At 38.3% G+C, this 16,292-nt stretch overlaps 2 protein-coding genes and 1 long non-coding RNA gene across 5 annotated transcripts in view; 2 read left to right on the plus strand and 1 right to left on the minus strand.

The window, feature by feature from the left end:
• The window catches only part of LOC308074343 (M1-specific T cell receptor beta chain-like), a 113,464-nt gene that overhangs the window by 25,542 nt on the left and 71,630 nt on the right, over positions 1–16,292 (plus strand). The gene's annotated exons all lie outside the window — the stretch shown is intronic.
• LOC308074346 lies at positions 2,812–7,871 on the plus strand. Its single transcript, XR_013932092.1, has 3 exons — positions 2,812–3,411; positions 4,505–4,635; positions 6,422–7,871. It is a non-coding gene; the product is annotated as an uncharacterized lncRNA (long non-coding RNA).
• The window catches only part of LOC308074344 (M1-specific T cell receptor beta chain-like), a 39,694-nt gene continuing 34,461 nt past the window's right edge, over positions 11,060–16,292 (minus strand). Inside the window, exons 3-7 of the mRNA XM_080413762.1 lie at positions 14,809–14,869; positions 12,515–12,859; positions 12,377–12,400; positions 12,063–12,169; positions 11,060–11,406 (exon numbers count right to left, since the gene is read on the minus strand). Of these exons, the coding sequence (XP_080269888.1) occupies positions 11,380–11,406; positions 12,063–12,169; positions 12,377–12,400; positions 12,515–12,859; positions 14,809–14,869 (564 nt within the window). The 3' untranslated portion in view covers positions 11,060–11,379. The remainder of the gene's footprint in view (positions 11,407–12,062; positions 12,170–12,376; positions 12,401–12,514; positions 12,860–14,808; positions 14,870–16,292) is intronic.

A 16,292-nucleotide genomic window follows, 5' to 3' on the forward strand; every position in this document is an offset into this window, starting at 1 on the left:
GCTTGTGCATGTTTGTGGCAGATATGAAACTGCAGTCTGTCTGCGGGGGAGTAGAGAACAGCACTAGAGGAGAGGATGTGGTCACAGCGTAGGCTGTAGAGTAGATCATGTTTAGTACCAAGAAATGGCAGATGTGAAACCTTCAACCTAACCACAACCCTATGCCTTGCAAAGAACACCTGCCTCTCTGCAACCACCATCTCTGCAGGTCTCTGTGCAAACAGAAACTGAACATGAGAGCGTACTCTTTTCTATGTCAACTGTATGCAGTATGAGCATGTGTGTGAGTACTTATTGTGTCATATCACCAGCTGTTACTTATAATCTAGTGCACAAATATGTGTTTTAGTCTAATGGGTGGAATGCAAGAACACAGATGCAAATGTGCATATCTATTGAAATATTACATATTACTATGACTGTGACTCTATGTCTTTTTAGATAGCCTGAGTTGAAAGTGGATAATGGATAGAGCTTGCCCCATGTCTTGCCCTGTGAGATCTAATGTACTGCATGTACTTTAGATAGGGACAAAATCAAAACAAAATCTGCCTTACTTTTATTTTCTTGTTCTTTTTATTTAATTACAATCTTATCTTTTATAAACTTTACTTAAAGATTTTTATTAAAGAACATATACACACAACGCCTACACAAAACACAGTCAAACCGCCCTTCCGTCCCACTCCCCCCAAGGCCAGGCCCAACACAAACAGGAACAAAAAAAACAAATCAACACATACAATCCCATAATTATCTTGTGTATATTGTATTAATCTTGTGGAACATACCACACTAACATTTTGCTGATTGTACCTGTATGAATGAGTGACAAACCCTCTTGATTCCCTATTGACAATTTGACATAGTAATTGAATATGATTATTGCTACATTTAACATGACCGTATTAGTGGTTCATAATAATCCGCCATTATACACCATATATATATATTTCAGTCCAGATATCTAGGTATGCTATATTCAACCTAAAATAAAGGCAGATTATCACAATTTAGACACTCATGACATGGAAAATCATGGTGGCTTGGTATTTTCTTCATGAAAGTTTGCATAATGTAGGTGTTGCATGAGTTTCACAACCCTTTGGCCTTTGACGGCTGTAAAATTTCCATTGTGTGAGTATGTTATACATTGGAGTCACCCCCCCAAAACATCCTTATTCAATACATTTTGATAGTGTTTACCCAACAACAGCTGTTGTAGTGTTTGCTTTGTAACTCTTTTATCTACTAATATGGAATGTGTGACAAACTCTCTAATTTCTGTGGTGCATTAATGGCATGTGGTTTTTGTATAGGATCAGCACTGAGATGTTATACTGTGGTGCTTGCTGCACAGTACCACACTGCAGGCTGTGCTAGAGTCATCTGAGCCGACTCCAGGACGAAGTTCAATGCATCTGGCCTGCTGGCATTGAAACCCTCCACACTGAGTGGGTCCACATTCCCTTTGCCAAGGGATGTGAATACCAGACTAAAGCCACCTGAGGTGGTCCAGCGATACCAGTACATGTAAGGATTGCTGGTTCCTGAAGAAGAGCAGTCAACTTTTAGGGACGAGCCAGGATGAACAACAAGGTCTGGAGGTGTTTGCTGAACTTGAATGTTGCCCTCTGTGCCTAGATGGAAGAAATATAGTAGAATTTAATCCTCGGACTTTGCATAGAAATTATTACTGTTATATTTTTAAACAGCAGGCTAAAACTTACACTGAAGCAAAAACAGACCTAGAAGAAAGTGTACCCTCATGTTTGGTTCAAGACAACTGAGTGAAAGATCCAAATCTGCAGGTGCAGTAATGCTCAGAAAAGCTGTCACTCATACAGTACACATGCGCTCTGATGCTGTTCTTTCTGGACCACTGCCAGTAGGTAGTAGCACGACCTCTAATGGTAAAAAGTGAAATAACAGATTCTGTAATATTATTTTAAGACATTTCTCATCAGACTGGGACATGGGAGATAAAATCAACATGCTGCAATTCTACTGTTAGGTCTCTTGATTAATGGTCACTGTGTTCTCACTTTTGCTGACAAGATAAGGGGAGTCTTCTGTCAGGACGTCTGTCACTCCCTTCCCTATTAATACCCTGTGGCCATTTATCACAGCAAACGTCCATTGACTAACGTGCCCACACTAGATCTCGGGCTTGCTTACTTACAGCGATATCACCAATATAACCAACAAACGATCAGCGCCAGAGCCAGAGGACGGGGCTTATACTGTAGGCCTAGGCACACACCTACACAGGCTAGTAAGCAGTACATTTACTTAAGTACTGTACTTAAGTACAATTTTTAGGTATTTGTACTTTGCTTGAGTATTTCCATTTCCAATACTTTTACTTCTACTCCACTACATCTCAGAGGCAAATATTGTACTTTTACTCCACTACAATTATTTGAAAACTTTAGTTACTAGTTACTTTTCAGATATAAACTATGATATAATGAAACATACATTAACCACTTTAAACCTATTTTATACCTAGGCTATTTGAAAATAGCCGATCTACAAGCTCACAACGCGTCGCATCGCGACGCGTTGTGAGCTTGTAGATCGGCTATTTTCAAATATTTAGTACTTTTCCTTTTTACTTTAAGTACATTTTGATGCCAATACTTTTGTACTTTTACTCAAGTACATTTTTAATTCTGGACTTTTACTTGTAACAGAGTGTTTTTATATTGCATTATTGGTACTTTTACTTAAGTAGAGAATTTGAGTACTTTTTCCACCACTGCTAGTAAGTAAGTAAGTAAGTAAGTACATTTTATTTGTAGAGCGCCTTTCACAGACATCAGAGTCACAAAGTGCTTCACAACAATAAAAGCAGAACATATCAGTAAAAAATAAAAAGACAAAATAAAACAATCAGCATTTAACCAGTCAGCCGGTAAAAGTCAAGAAATCAATACAGGATTATGTTACAACACAAACTCACAAAGATTGGTAATCATAAAAGGCTATGTAAAGGCCTGTTTGAATAGGTGAGTCTTTAAAAGTTTTTTAAAAAGGTCCGCAGAGGCCACAGATTTTAGGTGGAAGGGTAGATCATTCCATAGCCTGGGTGCAAAACTAGCAAAAGCTCGATCACCTTTAGTTTTTAGTTTTGTGGGAGGAACAACCAGCAGGGCTTGAGATGAGGATCTCAGAGACCTTCTGGGCACATAAGGTTGGAGCAGGTCACATAGATATGGAGGTGCCTGGCCATGGAGGGTTCTGTGTGTGATTACAAGAATCTTAAAATGTATTCTAGAATTAACTGGGAGCCAGTGCAAAGAGGCCAGGACGGGTGTGATATGACAGGATCTCCTGGACCTGGTCAGTAACCTGGCAGCAGCATTCTGGACCAGTTGCAGGCGGTCTAATGATGATTTTTGGACACAGGTAAAAAGGGAATTACAGTAATCTAAACGTGATGATATGAATGCATGGATGATCATTTCTAACTCCGGGTATGAAACAACTGATCTTAGTTTGGCGATATTACGAAGGTGATAAAAGCAGGCACGGGAGACAGAATTTACATGCTTATCTAAAAGCATGGCCTGATCTAAAATAACGCCAAGATTTCTAGGATTAGAGCATATATTTGTTTTTAAAGACCCGGCAACATCAGCAGCAACCCTATCTGGGGCAACTATTAATACTTGGGTTTTTTCTTAATTTAATTGTAGAAAGTTGCTGGCCAGGCTAGGACACATGTGAACACGAATCACTATGGGCTATATGCCGATGGATACAGTCAATACAGGTATAACACTTGACACAGCTTGTAGATCGGCTATTTTCAAATATTTAGTACTTTTCCTTTTTACTTTAAGTACATTTTGATGCCAATACTTTTGTACTTTTACTCAAGTACATTTTTAATTCTGGACTTTTACTTGTAACAGAGTGTTTTTATATTGCATTATTGGTACTTTTACTTAAGTAGAGAATTTGAGTACTTTTTCCACCACTGCTAGTAAGTAAGTAAGTAAGTAAGTACATTTTATTTGTAGAGCGCCTTTCACAGACATCAGAGTCACAAAGTGCTTCACAACAATAAAAGCAGAACATATCAGTAAAAAATAAAAAGACAAAATAAAACAATCAGCATTTAACCAGTCAGCCGGTAAAAGTCAAGAAATCAATACAGGATTATGTTACAACACAAACTCACAAAGATTGGTAATCATAAAAGGCTATGTAAAGGCCTGTTTGAATAGGTGAGTCTTTAAAAGTTTTTTAAAAAGGTCCGCAGAGGCCACAGATTTTAGGTGGAAGGGTAGATCATTCCATAGCCTGGGTGCAAAACTAGCAAAAGCTCGATCACCTTTAGTTTTTAGTTTTGTGGGAGGAACAACCAGCAGGGCTTGAGATGAGGATCTCAGAGACCTTCTGGGCACATAAGGTTGGAGCAGGTCACATAGATATGGAGGTGCCTGGCCATGGAGGGTTCTGTGTGTGATTACAAGAATCTTAAAATGTATTCTAGAATTAACTGGGAGCCAGTGCAAAGAGGCCAGGACGGGTGTGATATGACAGGATCTCCTGGACCTGGTCAGTAACCTGGCAGCAGCATTCTGGACCAGTTGCAGGCGGTCTAATGATGATTTTTGGACACAGGTAAAAAGGGAATTACAGTAATCTAAACGTGATGATATGAATGCATGGATGATCATTTCTAACTCCGGGTATGAAACAACTGATCTTAGTTTGGCGATATTACGAAGGTGATAAAAGCAGGCACGGGAGACAGAATTTACATGCTTATCTAAAAGCATGGCCTGATCTAAAATAACGCCAAGATTTCTAGGATTAGAGCATATATTTGTTTTTAAAGACCCGGCAACATCAGCAGCAACCCTATCTGGGGCAACTATTAATACTTGGGTTTTTTCTTAATTTAATTGTAGAAAGTTGCTGGCCAGGCTAGGACACATGTGAACACGAATCACTATGGGCTATATGCCGATGGATACAGTCAATACAGGTATAACACTTGACACAGATGAGGAGGCTGATCGTGAGGCAAGAGTGACATCTGCTGGACAGCCATGATACTTTAAGCTCCTTTTAAGGCAAACTGTTCCTCTAGAACAGTGGTTCCCAAACTGGGGGTCGGGACGCCCAAATTATTTTGGGGGGTCCCCAGATCATTTGCTTAATGTGCAACATTGAGTGTTTTCTCACTCAACTGTAAACAAACCAACATACAGTATGAGTATCAGTGTATACAGGGTATCTGGACATTTCTAAAGTTCCAATTTAATGCTCTTTAAGACCTTTTTAATACCAAATTGTCAAATATTACGTAAGAAAGAGGCAAACATTGTGAAAATAGCCAAACTAGAAGCTCTCAACACAATATTTATCTGTGGAACAGAGTCAATATAATGTAATGCCTCAACTGTCAGGGTGGGGGGGTCCCCACTTCAATTATGATTTTGGGGGGTCGCAGCTTGAAAGGTTTGGGAACCCTTGCTCTAGAACACTTGTCATTAATCAAATAAATAATAACAATGACTAAAACAAAGTGCTCCTCGGAGAACAGGTCTCCGCCAGGTCAAGTAGGTTATTGTGGGCCAGCAATGTTCGGAATTCACCAATCAGGATGGAATATGAAAAATCGGACGGATCCGTCTTGATCACTTGAATATAGAGATATAATGTGTATCGATTTGCGTGATATTTGGACACAATTTGTAGGAGTAATGTAAAAATAAATTGTTTTGCAAAAATCTGCCTCCTGGTGGCACTATAACAGGGCAATGTTAAAAGGGTGGCATTTGTTCCTTAATGTAGTGCGAATGCGTGCAAAGTTTCACCGCAATCGGTCGCTGCTTCATGATTTGCGGCAATTTGTTCAAAATGGGCCACTCCTGCAAACTTTATTATGTCAATCTTAGCCAATCAGGATGGAATATTATATGACAAATCAAACAGATCCGTCTCAGTTACATGACCATAGAGATCATGTGTACCGATTTGCGAGGAAATTTGGATGAAAGGAGTAATATTTAAAAAAATAGTTTTACATAAGTCGGCCTCCTGGTGCCGCAATAAAAGGCAGATGTGAAAAATGCAGGGCAAAGGTTTTTCCTTGGCCTCTAGGGATTGCGCATACAAAGTGATACGCAGAACGGTTAAAGGTAAAAACGCGAATCGGCCTGTTATAGCGCCACCATGAGCCTGATTTGAAAAAATTCAAGTGGCATTTCTTCCTGGGCCTAGTGGGAATGTGCGTGCAAAATTCCACGGTAATTGCACGCTGTGTTCATGATTTGAGACAATCAGGATGGATTATGAAAAATCAGAAAGACTTGTTTCGTGAGATACTGTGTACCGATTTGTGTAATGTTTGGACAAAATCTGTAGGAGTACTGTCAAAACCTATTTTTTTCAAAAATAGGCCTCCTGGTGTTGCTATAACAGGCCCATGTGAAAAATTCGAGGCAGAGGTTCTGCTTCCAGGGAGTGTGTGTGCACAGTTTCGCTGCCATCATGCCAACTGTGCCGGAGATTAGCTGATCACAGACGGAACCGGACAAGGATGGACGGACGGACGGACGGACTGACGGATGGACGACAGGATGAAAAACATAGTCTCGGCCATGCCTTTCGGCCTGGCGGAGACAATAATAACATATTTTTGTGGATTTTATTTATTTCACTGTTATTCTGTCATTTCTCTTGCACCTGGACTAGAGATTTGGATGTGCGTGCATCTCTTTCATAGTGTGTAAATTGCCCAGGGGCCCTTGACTAGAGAGGAGCTGGAGCTGGAGTCTGAATAACAGGACTAATGTCTAACTAACAGAGCAGACAAGTATTTAAGATTTTTTTATTTAAGTTTTTTGTGTGATTAACTAGTGATTTCTTAACCCACACATGCCTTACAACTCAAGTAGTGAGTTTTGTTTAGAATATGAACTTTGAAGTTAGCATTCTGAATCAACTGCTAGCTGTCAGATACATTTTTAGGGAGACCTGTAAAGACACCATTACAGTAGTCGAGTTTATCACCAAGCAAACACCATCGTTATATAAAAAGCTAAACACCCTGAAGTTTCCGAGTGTTGCGCTGAATGTGGTGACCTATCGACTTCTGTTCCGCCGGTCCAAAGCATGGAAACAAATTGCGGACAATGGGGAAAAAAGCATCTTGTTGGCTGTCCTTCAGGCCAATGAACAAAAGGTCACAGGAATTATATATATAATATTTTTGTTTTTGAAATAATTGATAATAATAATATTCGGTCAAATTACAGTCTCTTCACACCTTGTCGTGCCACTTTTTGCCACTGGAGGTCGTGCAAACACTGGTCCAGAAGGCACAGTATCAGAGCGCATGTGCACCGTATGAGTGAGTGCTTTTCTTAGCACTACTGCACCTGCAGCTTTGGATCTTTCACTTGTATTGTATTGAACCAACCATGAGGGTACACTTTCTTCTAGGTCTCTTTTTGCTTCAGTGTAAGTTTTAGCCTGCTGTTGAAAAATAATTATACATTTTTTTTAATGCACAGTCTATCAGTGAAGATTCTAATTCTACCATACTTCTTCCATCTAGGCACAGAGGGCAACATTCAAGTTCAGCAAACACCTCCAGACATTGCCGTTCAACCTGGCTCGTCCCTAAAAGTTGACTGCTCTACCTCAGGACATGACCACCCTTACATGTACTGGTATCGCTGGACCACCTCAGGTGGCTTTAGTCTGGTATTCACATCCATTGGCAAAGAGAATGTGGACCCACCCAGTGTGGAGGGTTTCAATGCCAGCAGGCCAGATGCATTGAACATCGTCCTGGAGTCGGCTTCTGTGTCTCTAGCACAGCCTGCAGTGTGGTACTGTGCAGCAAGCACCACAGTATAACATGTCAGTGCTGATCCTATACAAAAACCACATGCCATTCATTCACCACAGCGAATAGAGAGTTTATCACATGTTCAATATAGTTTAGGGTGAACACCACAACAGCTGTTGTCAGGTAAAATCTTGAAAGAGGGATGATTTTTCCACTGTATTTATGTAATCATACAATGGAAATTGAACAGGTGCCAGAGGCCCAATGTTTCTGAAACTCAATCAACACTTAAATCCTTCAATGAAACAAATCTCTGCGTGCGTGCGAGTTACTCTGGCTGTGTGTCCCCTGTGTATCTCAAGAACCAACCGACCGACCGATCGACTTCAAACTCTGCGCACATATTGCTGAGGACCCGAGGGAGTGATGTGCTGAGAGCAAACTTGGTTGTATCGGCGGTTGTCCAAAAAATCCCCATATACAGTATGGAGTACCCTGATGCCATCAATATGATGTCATAGCACTGACATTATAGACCGGCCTGTACTCCATATTTGGGCATGGCTGACACGTAGCCATGGCCGTTAGGAGTTGTCCTTAAAGCTATGTGACTGTATGTGTTCTTAACTCATCGCATGATGATGATTTTTAACTCTCCAAAACAAAGATGGTCTTCGGGTGATTAAAGGATTTTCTTCACGGTGAAAAGGCTCTTACAGCCCCACCTTTTGTGTAAAATCAAATTTTTGTTCAGAAAATTAAATATATCCACCAGACGGAGAAACTTTTAATCACTCAATTATGCCACCTACAGATCCAGTCAATAGAAATGGCCATTGACCGTTAAAAGTGGAAATATAATATTGACTATTTATATATTAAAATTAAATTATATAGTTTCTAAAGTAGGCCTACTGTACATAGATAGTATTTTGGATTTATGAACTTCGTTAGTGACATAGCTGTTACAGAGGAAATAAATATATTTTAAAAAGCAATATAAAATATACTTTCATATAAAAATACTGTGAATACATTTATAATCAGGTCCAGCTGCTATTCAGCAAGCCCATAAGGGAGGACATGTATGAAACTGTATGAAAATGAGCCCTTTACCCATACAGCTTTGGTACAAAGTTCATATTGTATATGCAGTAAAAAAATATATATATATATACGTATATATATATATATATATATATATATATATATATATATATATATATATATACATATATATATATACACATATATATATATATATATATATATATATACATATATACATATATATATAAATATATTATTAATGCTGCTAGAATGTTTGAGGAGCTGATTTTTTTTTTACTCTTTCTGTATGTACCTGTGCAATAAAGACCATTTTGAACCTTGAACCTCGTCTTTGAAGCTTCACCTGGTGGAGTAGCTGGGAACTTCGCTAACACTGGAAAAGCATTGATACTGTTACTGTATGCGAGAATCTCTCCAACACTCAGGCACTTGAGGCAAAAATAAATCACTAGGTTCACAGGGTAGGGCAAGGGATACCACTGCCCATTATCTACTTTAAACTGAGGCCATTTCTTCTAAAGAATGCATAGACTCCAGGAGGTCCTTGAGGTCCTTTTGTTTATACACACAACCAAGAGGCAGCATAGGCCTATGGCATATTTCAGTAATCTGAAGGTGCTTATCAAGATGTGCTCTTGCATTACACCCAGTAGAATAAAATAATGTATTTGTGCACCAGATTATAAGTAACAGCTGGTGACATTACACCATAACTCATCAGACACATGCTCATACTGCATCTACAGTTGACATAGAAAACAACAGAGAGAACATTCTCTCTGTTCAGTTCATGTTTGCACAGAGACCTGCAGAGATGGTGGTTGCAGAAAGGCAGGTGTTCTTTGCAAGGTATAGGGTTGTGGTTAGGTTGAAGGTTTCACATCTGTCATTTCTTGGAACTAAACATGATCTACAGCCTACGCTGTGACCACATCCTCTCCTCTAGTGCTGTTCTCTACTCCCCCGCAGACAGAGCTGCAGTTTCATATCTGTCACAAACATGCACAAGGCTCACCTCTGCAATGAACAGAACATTGATTTCCTGTACTACTACTGGGGTGTTGTAACCTTACACTTGTTTATGTACAGTATATGTTTAAGTATTACAATCAATATCAGCAGTATATTAATAGCAAAAAAAATAAAGCAAAAAATAACCAGATATGAGATTATTTTACTTCTAGATTGCTTCACTTCACATAAGATGCATTTTAAAAAATTGGTTTTGTCATATACAGTAGGTCATCTGCTATTTGTGCAGAGGAAAAACTGAAAGAGAACTTAAGGAACAAAGTGAATTCATAATTGTGTCTGCAGTCTGCTTTTGTGAACAATAATAATAAAGTGGAGGATTATGGAAGTGGAAAAATACAGGAAAAAAAAACGTCATTAAGAATGTCAACTGATCTCATATCTTATAAAGCTTATGGAAACTTTGCTTCACATGTGGGCAATAAATAAGATGATTTCTCACAAATGTCACAGACAGGCATGCTGCTAAAAATACATCACTCTCCCACAGTAAAGGTGTCCTAATAGAGAGATGAGGGGGACCCTTTTTGACAGGCTGAGATCAGTCACTGCTGGATCCATCTCAGATCTTATAACGCTTATGGAAACTTTGCCTCACATGTGGGGAGGAAATAGTTGAATTCACATACATTTGACTGACAGGCATGCTGCTAAAAATACACCACCCTGCTACACTAACTTTGTGCTGATAGGGATGATAATGGTGACACCTAACAAACTATTGTGAACTTGATTTGAGGGGAAATACTACTATACCCGCAATTCATCCATACCAGTCACATACCTGTACAGGTTACATGAGACCAAATGAACGCTTAATACGTTTGATGGGAACAAATGAGCCATGAGAGTTAAGGACAGGAGAGTACTAGTTGACATGAGTTGTGCTTTGGATTTTATACTAACATCTGACATACAAAGACCCCATGAAAAAGGAGAGAATATTTATTGTTGCCTTTAGTTGGCCTAATTCAATTTGATGATCTCATTGACCTTGTGATTATTTGCGGGAGAAATAATTAATCACATATTAAATAGTAACTTCCCATCACAAGGCTTTCCACACTAATTAAATACAAAGTGAGAAGCATAGAGCTCTGACAAGTAAAATATCTCAGATCAAAAATAAGAAATCACTTGATTTTCTGAAGAACTTTAATATACTTTTCAGTCATGATAATGTTAATAAATGCACAGAAAGAGACATTATCATTTAAGGAAAATTTGTACAATGATTAATTCACATGCTTTTACTTAAGAGTAGCTAAACTGTACGTATGCACTTGGTGAGAAAATGTATCAAATTGTTCCTCTTGTAAATACAGGATTGGACAACATGATCAGTTTTATTTCTATCCTTTCACATAGCAAATATCTAAAAAGTCAAGCCACTTTTTTTATTTTTTTTTATCCCCTGAACTTGGATGCCATGGTGGTGGCTAGGGTTGGCTCGGAATTCAGTTGTTCTGCTTCTTAGATTGACCCTGTGTAATAGACAGAAAAGATTGTTTAGTCACTTATTTTTAAAACAAGAAAATCTGTTTATTACAAAAAGCAATACCTATCATTTCCACGATTTAGTTCACTCCACTTAACTTACCGTCTTGTGAATACTTTTACATCCTCCCCAGTAACCATATACTAGATATCATAATCAAAACCAAAATAATTTTATTTAAAGGCATTAAAATACAATTATTTAAATTTTGCCCTGTGTTTACATAACCAGCAGTCATCAGCCACTGGAGTAGTGTGGTGGTGTTTACTTACAAAAACACATTACCCTCTCGATGTATTTTCGTGTTTTCAAGGTTTGTTTTGGTAGACAGGGATGTTTTTGGGCTACCAAAATAAACAGTGAAAACACAAAACCTACTCCAGTGGCTAATAACTGCTGGTACTATAGAGGGAAATGATGTGGATAAAAAATATAAAAAATATATATTGTTTTGTTATGTAAACACAGGGCACAGTTACATACTATGGCTTTAAGTATATGTAAGTGTAGAGCAGTTTATCTCTGTGACATTGATGCAGGGATATATCAAAAGTCACAGTAACAGTGAGTACATGCTGTAAAGATGGGCATGTACAGTACAAAGAACATGGTTCATGTTCAAGGATTATAAATGTAACCCACCTGAATCCTCCACAGTAAAGCCATGAGGAAGAGTCCATAGAAGCTGCTCTTGGCGAGGAAGAAGATGTAGGACATCTTGGCAGTTTGTGTGATCTTCAAATACTCTTCTGTAGAAAATTAAAACATCCATCTGAGTTATTGGGTCCAAATAGTCAAACTAAAGACAGTTTTGACATCTATTCATCGGAACAAAACAATGCAAATGCCTTTGGTGGATGCCTTCTATCTGAAGTACATTTAGTATTTTTTTTAACATGCATATTGTCTGCAAGAATGATGCCCCATAATTTTGACAATACAAATAGTATTCTTACCTTTTGTGGTGCCTGTACTTGTACCTTCACATGACAAAAACACAGAAATTAGAAGACAAGATTAGATTAGATGAGTGCTTGCTTTTTTTACATAACAAAAAGGTAATTTTGGTATTTCCCACTATCTATTTAACTTACCTGGTACTCCGTAAACTGTGGCAGGGTGAGTGGTGGTAGTCGTCCCATCATAGAAGCCAACAATGCAGTCAAATTTCTTTCGATTGGAATGGTTCCAGTCCTCAGCTGTGACCTTCAAACGGCTGGTGATGGTGTACAGTTTGGTGACATTATTCTGCAAGGCTGCATTATCAGTCACCACTCCTGCAGTGACCGTTTTCGTGTCAACCTTCCAGGACACAGTGACATGGTCTGGGTAGAAGCCAGTGGCCACACATACAAGGGTCTTCTTCTTGTTGGCTTTACAATCCTTTGTAGAAGGTGGAAGGATATTGACTGTGGGTGGTGTGATAGTTACATTAGGATCTGGAATTGGACAGACAAAAGAAAAGTATTATTATTAAAGCTGCATTGTGAAGGAAGTGCTCCACCCTACAGTACAAATACATAATTGTTCATTATAAAAGGTGCATCTCGACTTCCACATTCCATTTATAATTCTATACATTAGAAAGAAATTAAGAATTGCCGTAATTATTATTCTCATACCATAAAAAATGGGGAGAGAGAGAAGCTGTTATCAAAACATAACATCCAATAATAACAAAAACAACCTTTTCCTACTCTAATGGATTTCATTGTTGTGTCATAATTATCTGTTTAGTTAATTGTTAATATTGATTATTATTCATTATTTAATAGGTAGGACCACCACTTCTACTCTCTATGACTATAATTTATCCAACATCAAAATATTTACAATTTCAGAGAAATCTCAAGGCAAAAATGTAATGTATGTTTTGAGAATTTATGTTTACGTTTCTTACCAAGAACGGTTAGTTTGGTGCCATGGCCAAAGTAAGCAGGTTCGTAATTGTTCACACTGACACAAGGCTACAGGAAAAACTCACACGAAGTCTCTACTACCCTGATTTAGTTATATAAGCAGTTGTCTTCTTTTTTTTTAACTCTGTGGCACAATTTGTTCACATCACGCATCACTGTTTCTAATCCCTTTTATTTTGTTTTATAATTTTTTGACTGAACTAAACTATGAATCTACTCATTTATACTAGGTAATAGACCTTGAAGTGAGCAAAACCATTTCTTTAAAGTTATTTACCAAATCAAATACGTTTAGCTACTGTAAATTACAGATTAATGTGTAGCATTGCATACCATTACATTTATTATCGTTTTGTTATCTTACCTAAGACCGTAAGTTTAGTTCCATCTCCAAAGTAAGCCTCAGACTGGGAGCTCACAGAGCCTTGTGCACTGATAAGAACTCATGCTATGAGAGTGATAATCTGGGCATTGTGCCAAATTTCATATTACCACAGCTCTACTGCTGAAGAACATAGATTGTGCTTCTTCTTATTAGTGTTAAACTTTCACAAGGCAAACTCACAACAAAACGTCTGTGACTATTCACAAAGACAACAGAACCTCAAGAATAAAAAAATATTAAAACATTTAAACATTTAAAGTATATTAGAACATTACAGTACCCCTTATGCCAACGAGTTAATTGGCCTATTATAGAGGATTCATTTTCTTACCTAAAACTGTGAGTTTAGTTCCAGCTCCAAAGTATGCATCCGAGTATGAACACAGAGTGTTAAGAGCTAACAAAAAACCCTTTGTTTACTGCCTCTCTCTCTCTCTAACCCAACACTTAAGAAATGATTGTGGCACTTTATTTAGAAAGACTTCCAAACCAATGCACTCCTTCCTCTCTCAATGGAGTCAAGTCAAACCTGATTTAAGTCAACCATTTAAACACTATAATTACATTATGACTGTTCTGTTAGGATCACTTGAGTGGTTTTCTTTTCTTTAAAGGTAATATATAACTGGCTCATCACTAGAGTCAAGATAACACAGCCCAGGGACAGATCTTAAGCCAACTAGAGATGAACATGTCCTAATGTCACAGCGCATATTTCTTAGTATTGCCTGTCAATATTTTAGATTAGTGAACATTACATTACGTTTTCTCACCTATGACCGTTAGCTTGGTTCCTCCACCAAAGTAAGCTTCAGCAAAACCACCAGCACAGTGCACACAATCAGCACTTAAATGTAACACAAGCTGTTGCATATGGCCCTCTTTTTTATTTCAGATTGCAGTCAAAAGGTGTGCAGGTCTCTTGTTTTTCACATCATATTACTAACTCCACCAACATTCTGACTTGCTACTGCAGTAGTTGGGCACAAAACTAAATTGAATCTCTCCATAACTGTCAGTCTCACAACTATTTTGTCTCACGTCTTGCTGGAATCATAAAATGAAAGTCTCATAGCTTACTTACCAAGAACAGTCAATTTTGTGCCTTGGCCGAAATAGGCTTCGTAATTGGCACAGCAGCAAAGCTTAACACCAGAATTGAGTGAGCAGACTAATACTACAACTATAATAATTGTACCAAAACAACTGTTTGAGTTGACACACCATTGAAATAAAATGATCTTGTTACATGTATATGTGTACATTAACCTTATATACACTGTCTTACCCAAAACGGTCAATTTTGTTCCATTTCCAAAATATGCTTCGTTCAGGTTGTCACAGTGCAGAAATACTGAGCATGAATCTGCTATTATTCCCTACCAGAATTATTTCAGAACACAGTATTGTTTATATATCCCTCTTCCTATATTGTGATGCTAAGGAAACATGAAATGCATCAAAAACGAATAATATATTCACCTAAAACTGTCAGTTTGGTTCCGTTGCCAAAGTATGCAGGTTCAGTGTTGGTCACAGTGTTCTCAGTTCAGTCCAATATTTCAGGTTTTACATAAACCCACTTTAACCCCCCATTTTCAAACAAACATTTTTACCATTTCATATTTATTGTAGTGCAGCAAAAGTGTAAGAGATCTGACTTACCCAAGACAGTGAGTTTAGTTCCATTTCCAAAGTAGGCCTCGCTGCCAGTGTCACACTGATTGCATCCTCTACAGAAAAGTCAAAACGTTCCATAATCCTCCTTAATTAGACAAATAATCTAACATGCTCTTCGTTATCCATTGGAGGTTTACAATTCCATTAGATAAGCTACAATCACCTAAGCAGTTGTGTTTTAGAGAAACAGTAGTGAGTCAAACAGCGAGATAGAGCATGTATAAATTGGACAATTTCTATTTTATTACACTCAGCTGTCCTTGTTAAAATCAATTTGACTTTCCCAAGGATACATTGGAGTCCCTCATGGTGTATTGGATTGATGTTTTTCCCTGTAACAATGGTATCATGTACTGAACAGTGCTCTACACAATAGAAGTGAATGGGAGGAGGTTTTTGTACAGCAGCTCTATAGGATTGTATCACCGTGGCCCCCTGTCCCCACAGTGAAAAAGTATTACACAAAAACCTTGATTCTTTCTCGTTCTCTCATCTTGCCTACCCCCACATGACTTGTCCATATCTCACCCCCCATCTCTCTCTATCTGCCCCTGAGAACAGGTGCACAGCCAGGGGGGATGCAGAAAGAGTTTGAATTGCTTCCATGCTGACTGGTGCTATTTCTGTGAGCTCTAAGAAAAGCAGTGAGAGTGTGGAGGGGAGGAAAGGTAAGCTTTTGTTTGTGTGTTTCCTTGTAGGTGCTCAGTGGAAATGGCATCTCTGTTGGTCACATGTTTACATCCCTCCCAGTTGTCATTTCTCTTATGACATCATGACACTCTGAGCTGCAGCTGAGACATAGCCTAAGAATGTAGGCATTAGAAGTCCCAATGTTTACTGCAAACATGTTGAGAGAGTGCATATTTACACCAGGGGAATTGTTTGGGA

The sequence above is a fragment of the Gymnoscopelus braueri genome (genome assembly GCF_963280865.1).
Source record: "Gymnoscopelus braueri genome assembly, chromosome: 19".
Taxonomy (NCBI): Eukaryota; Metazoa; Chordata; class Actinopteri; order Myctophiformes; family Myctophidae; genus Gymnoscopelus; species Gymnoscopelus braueri.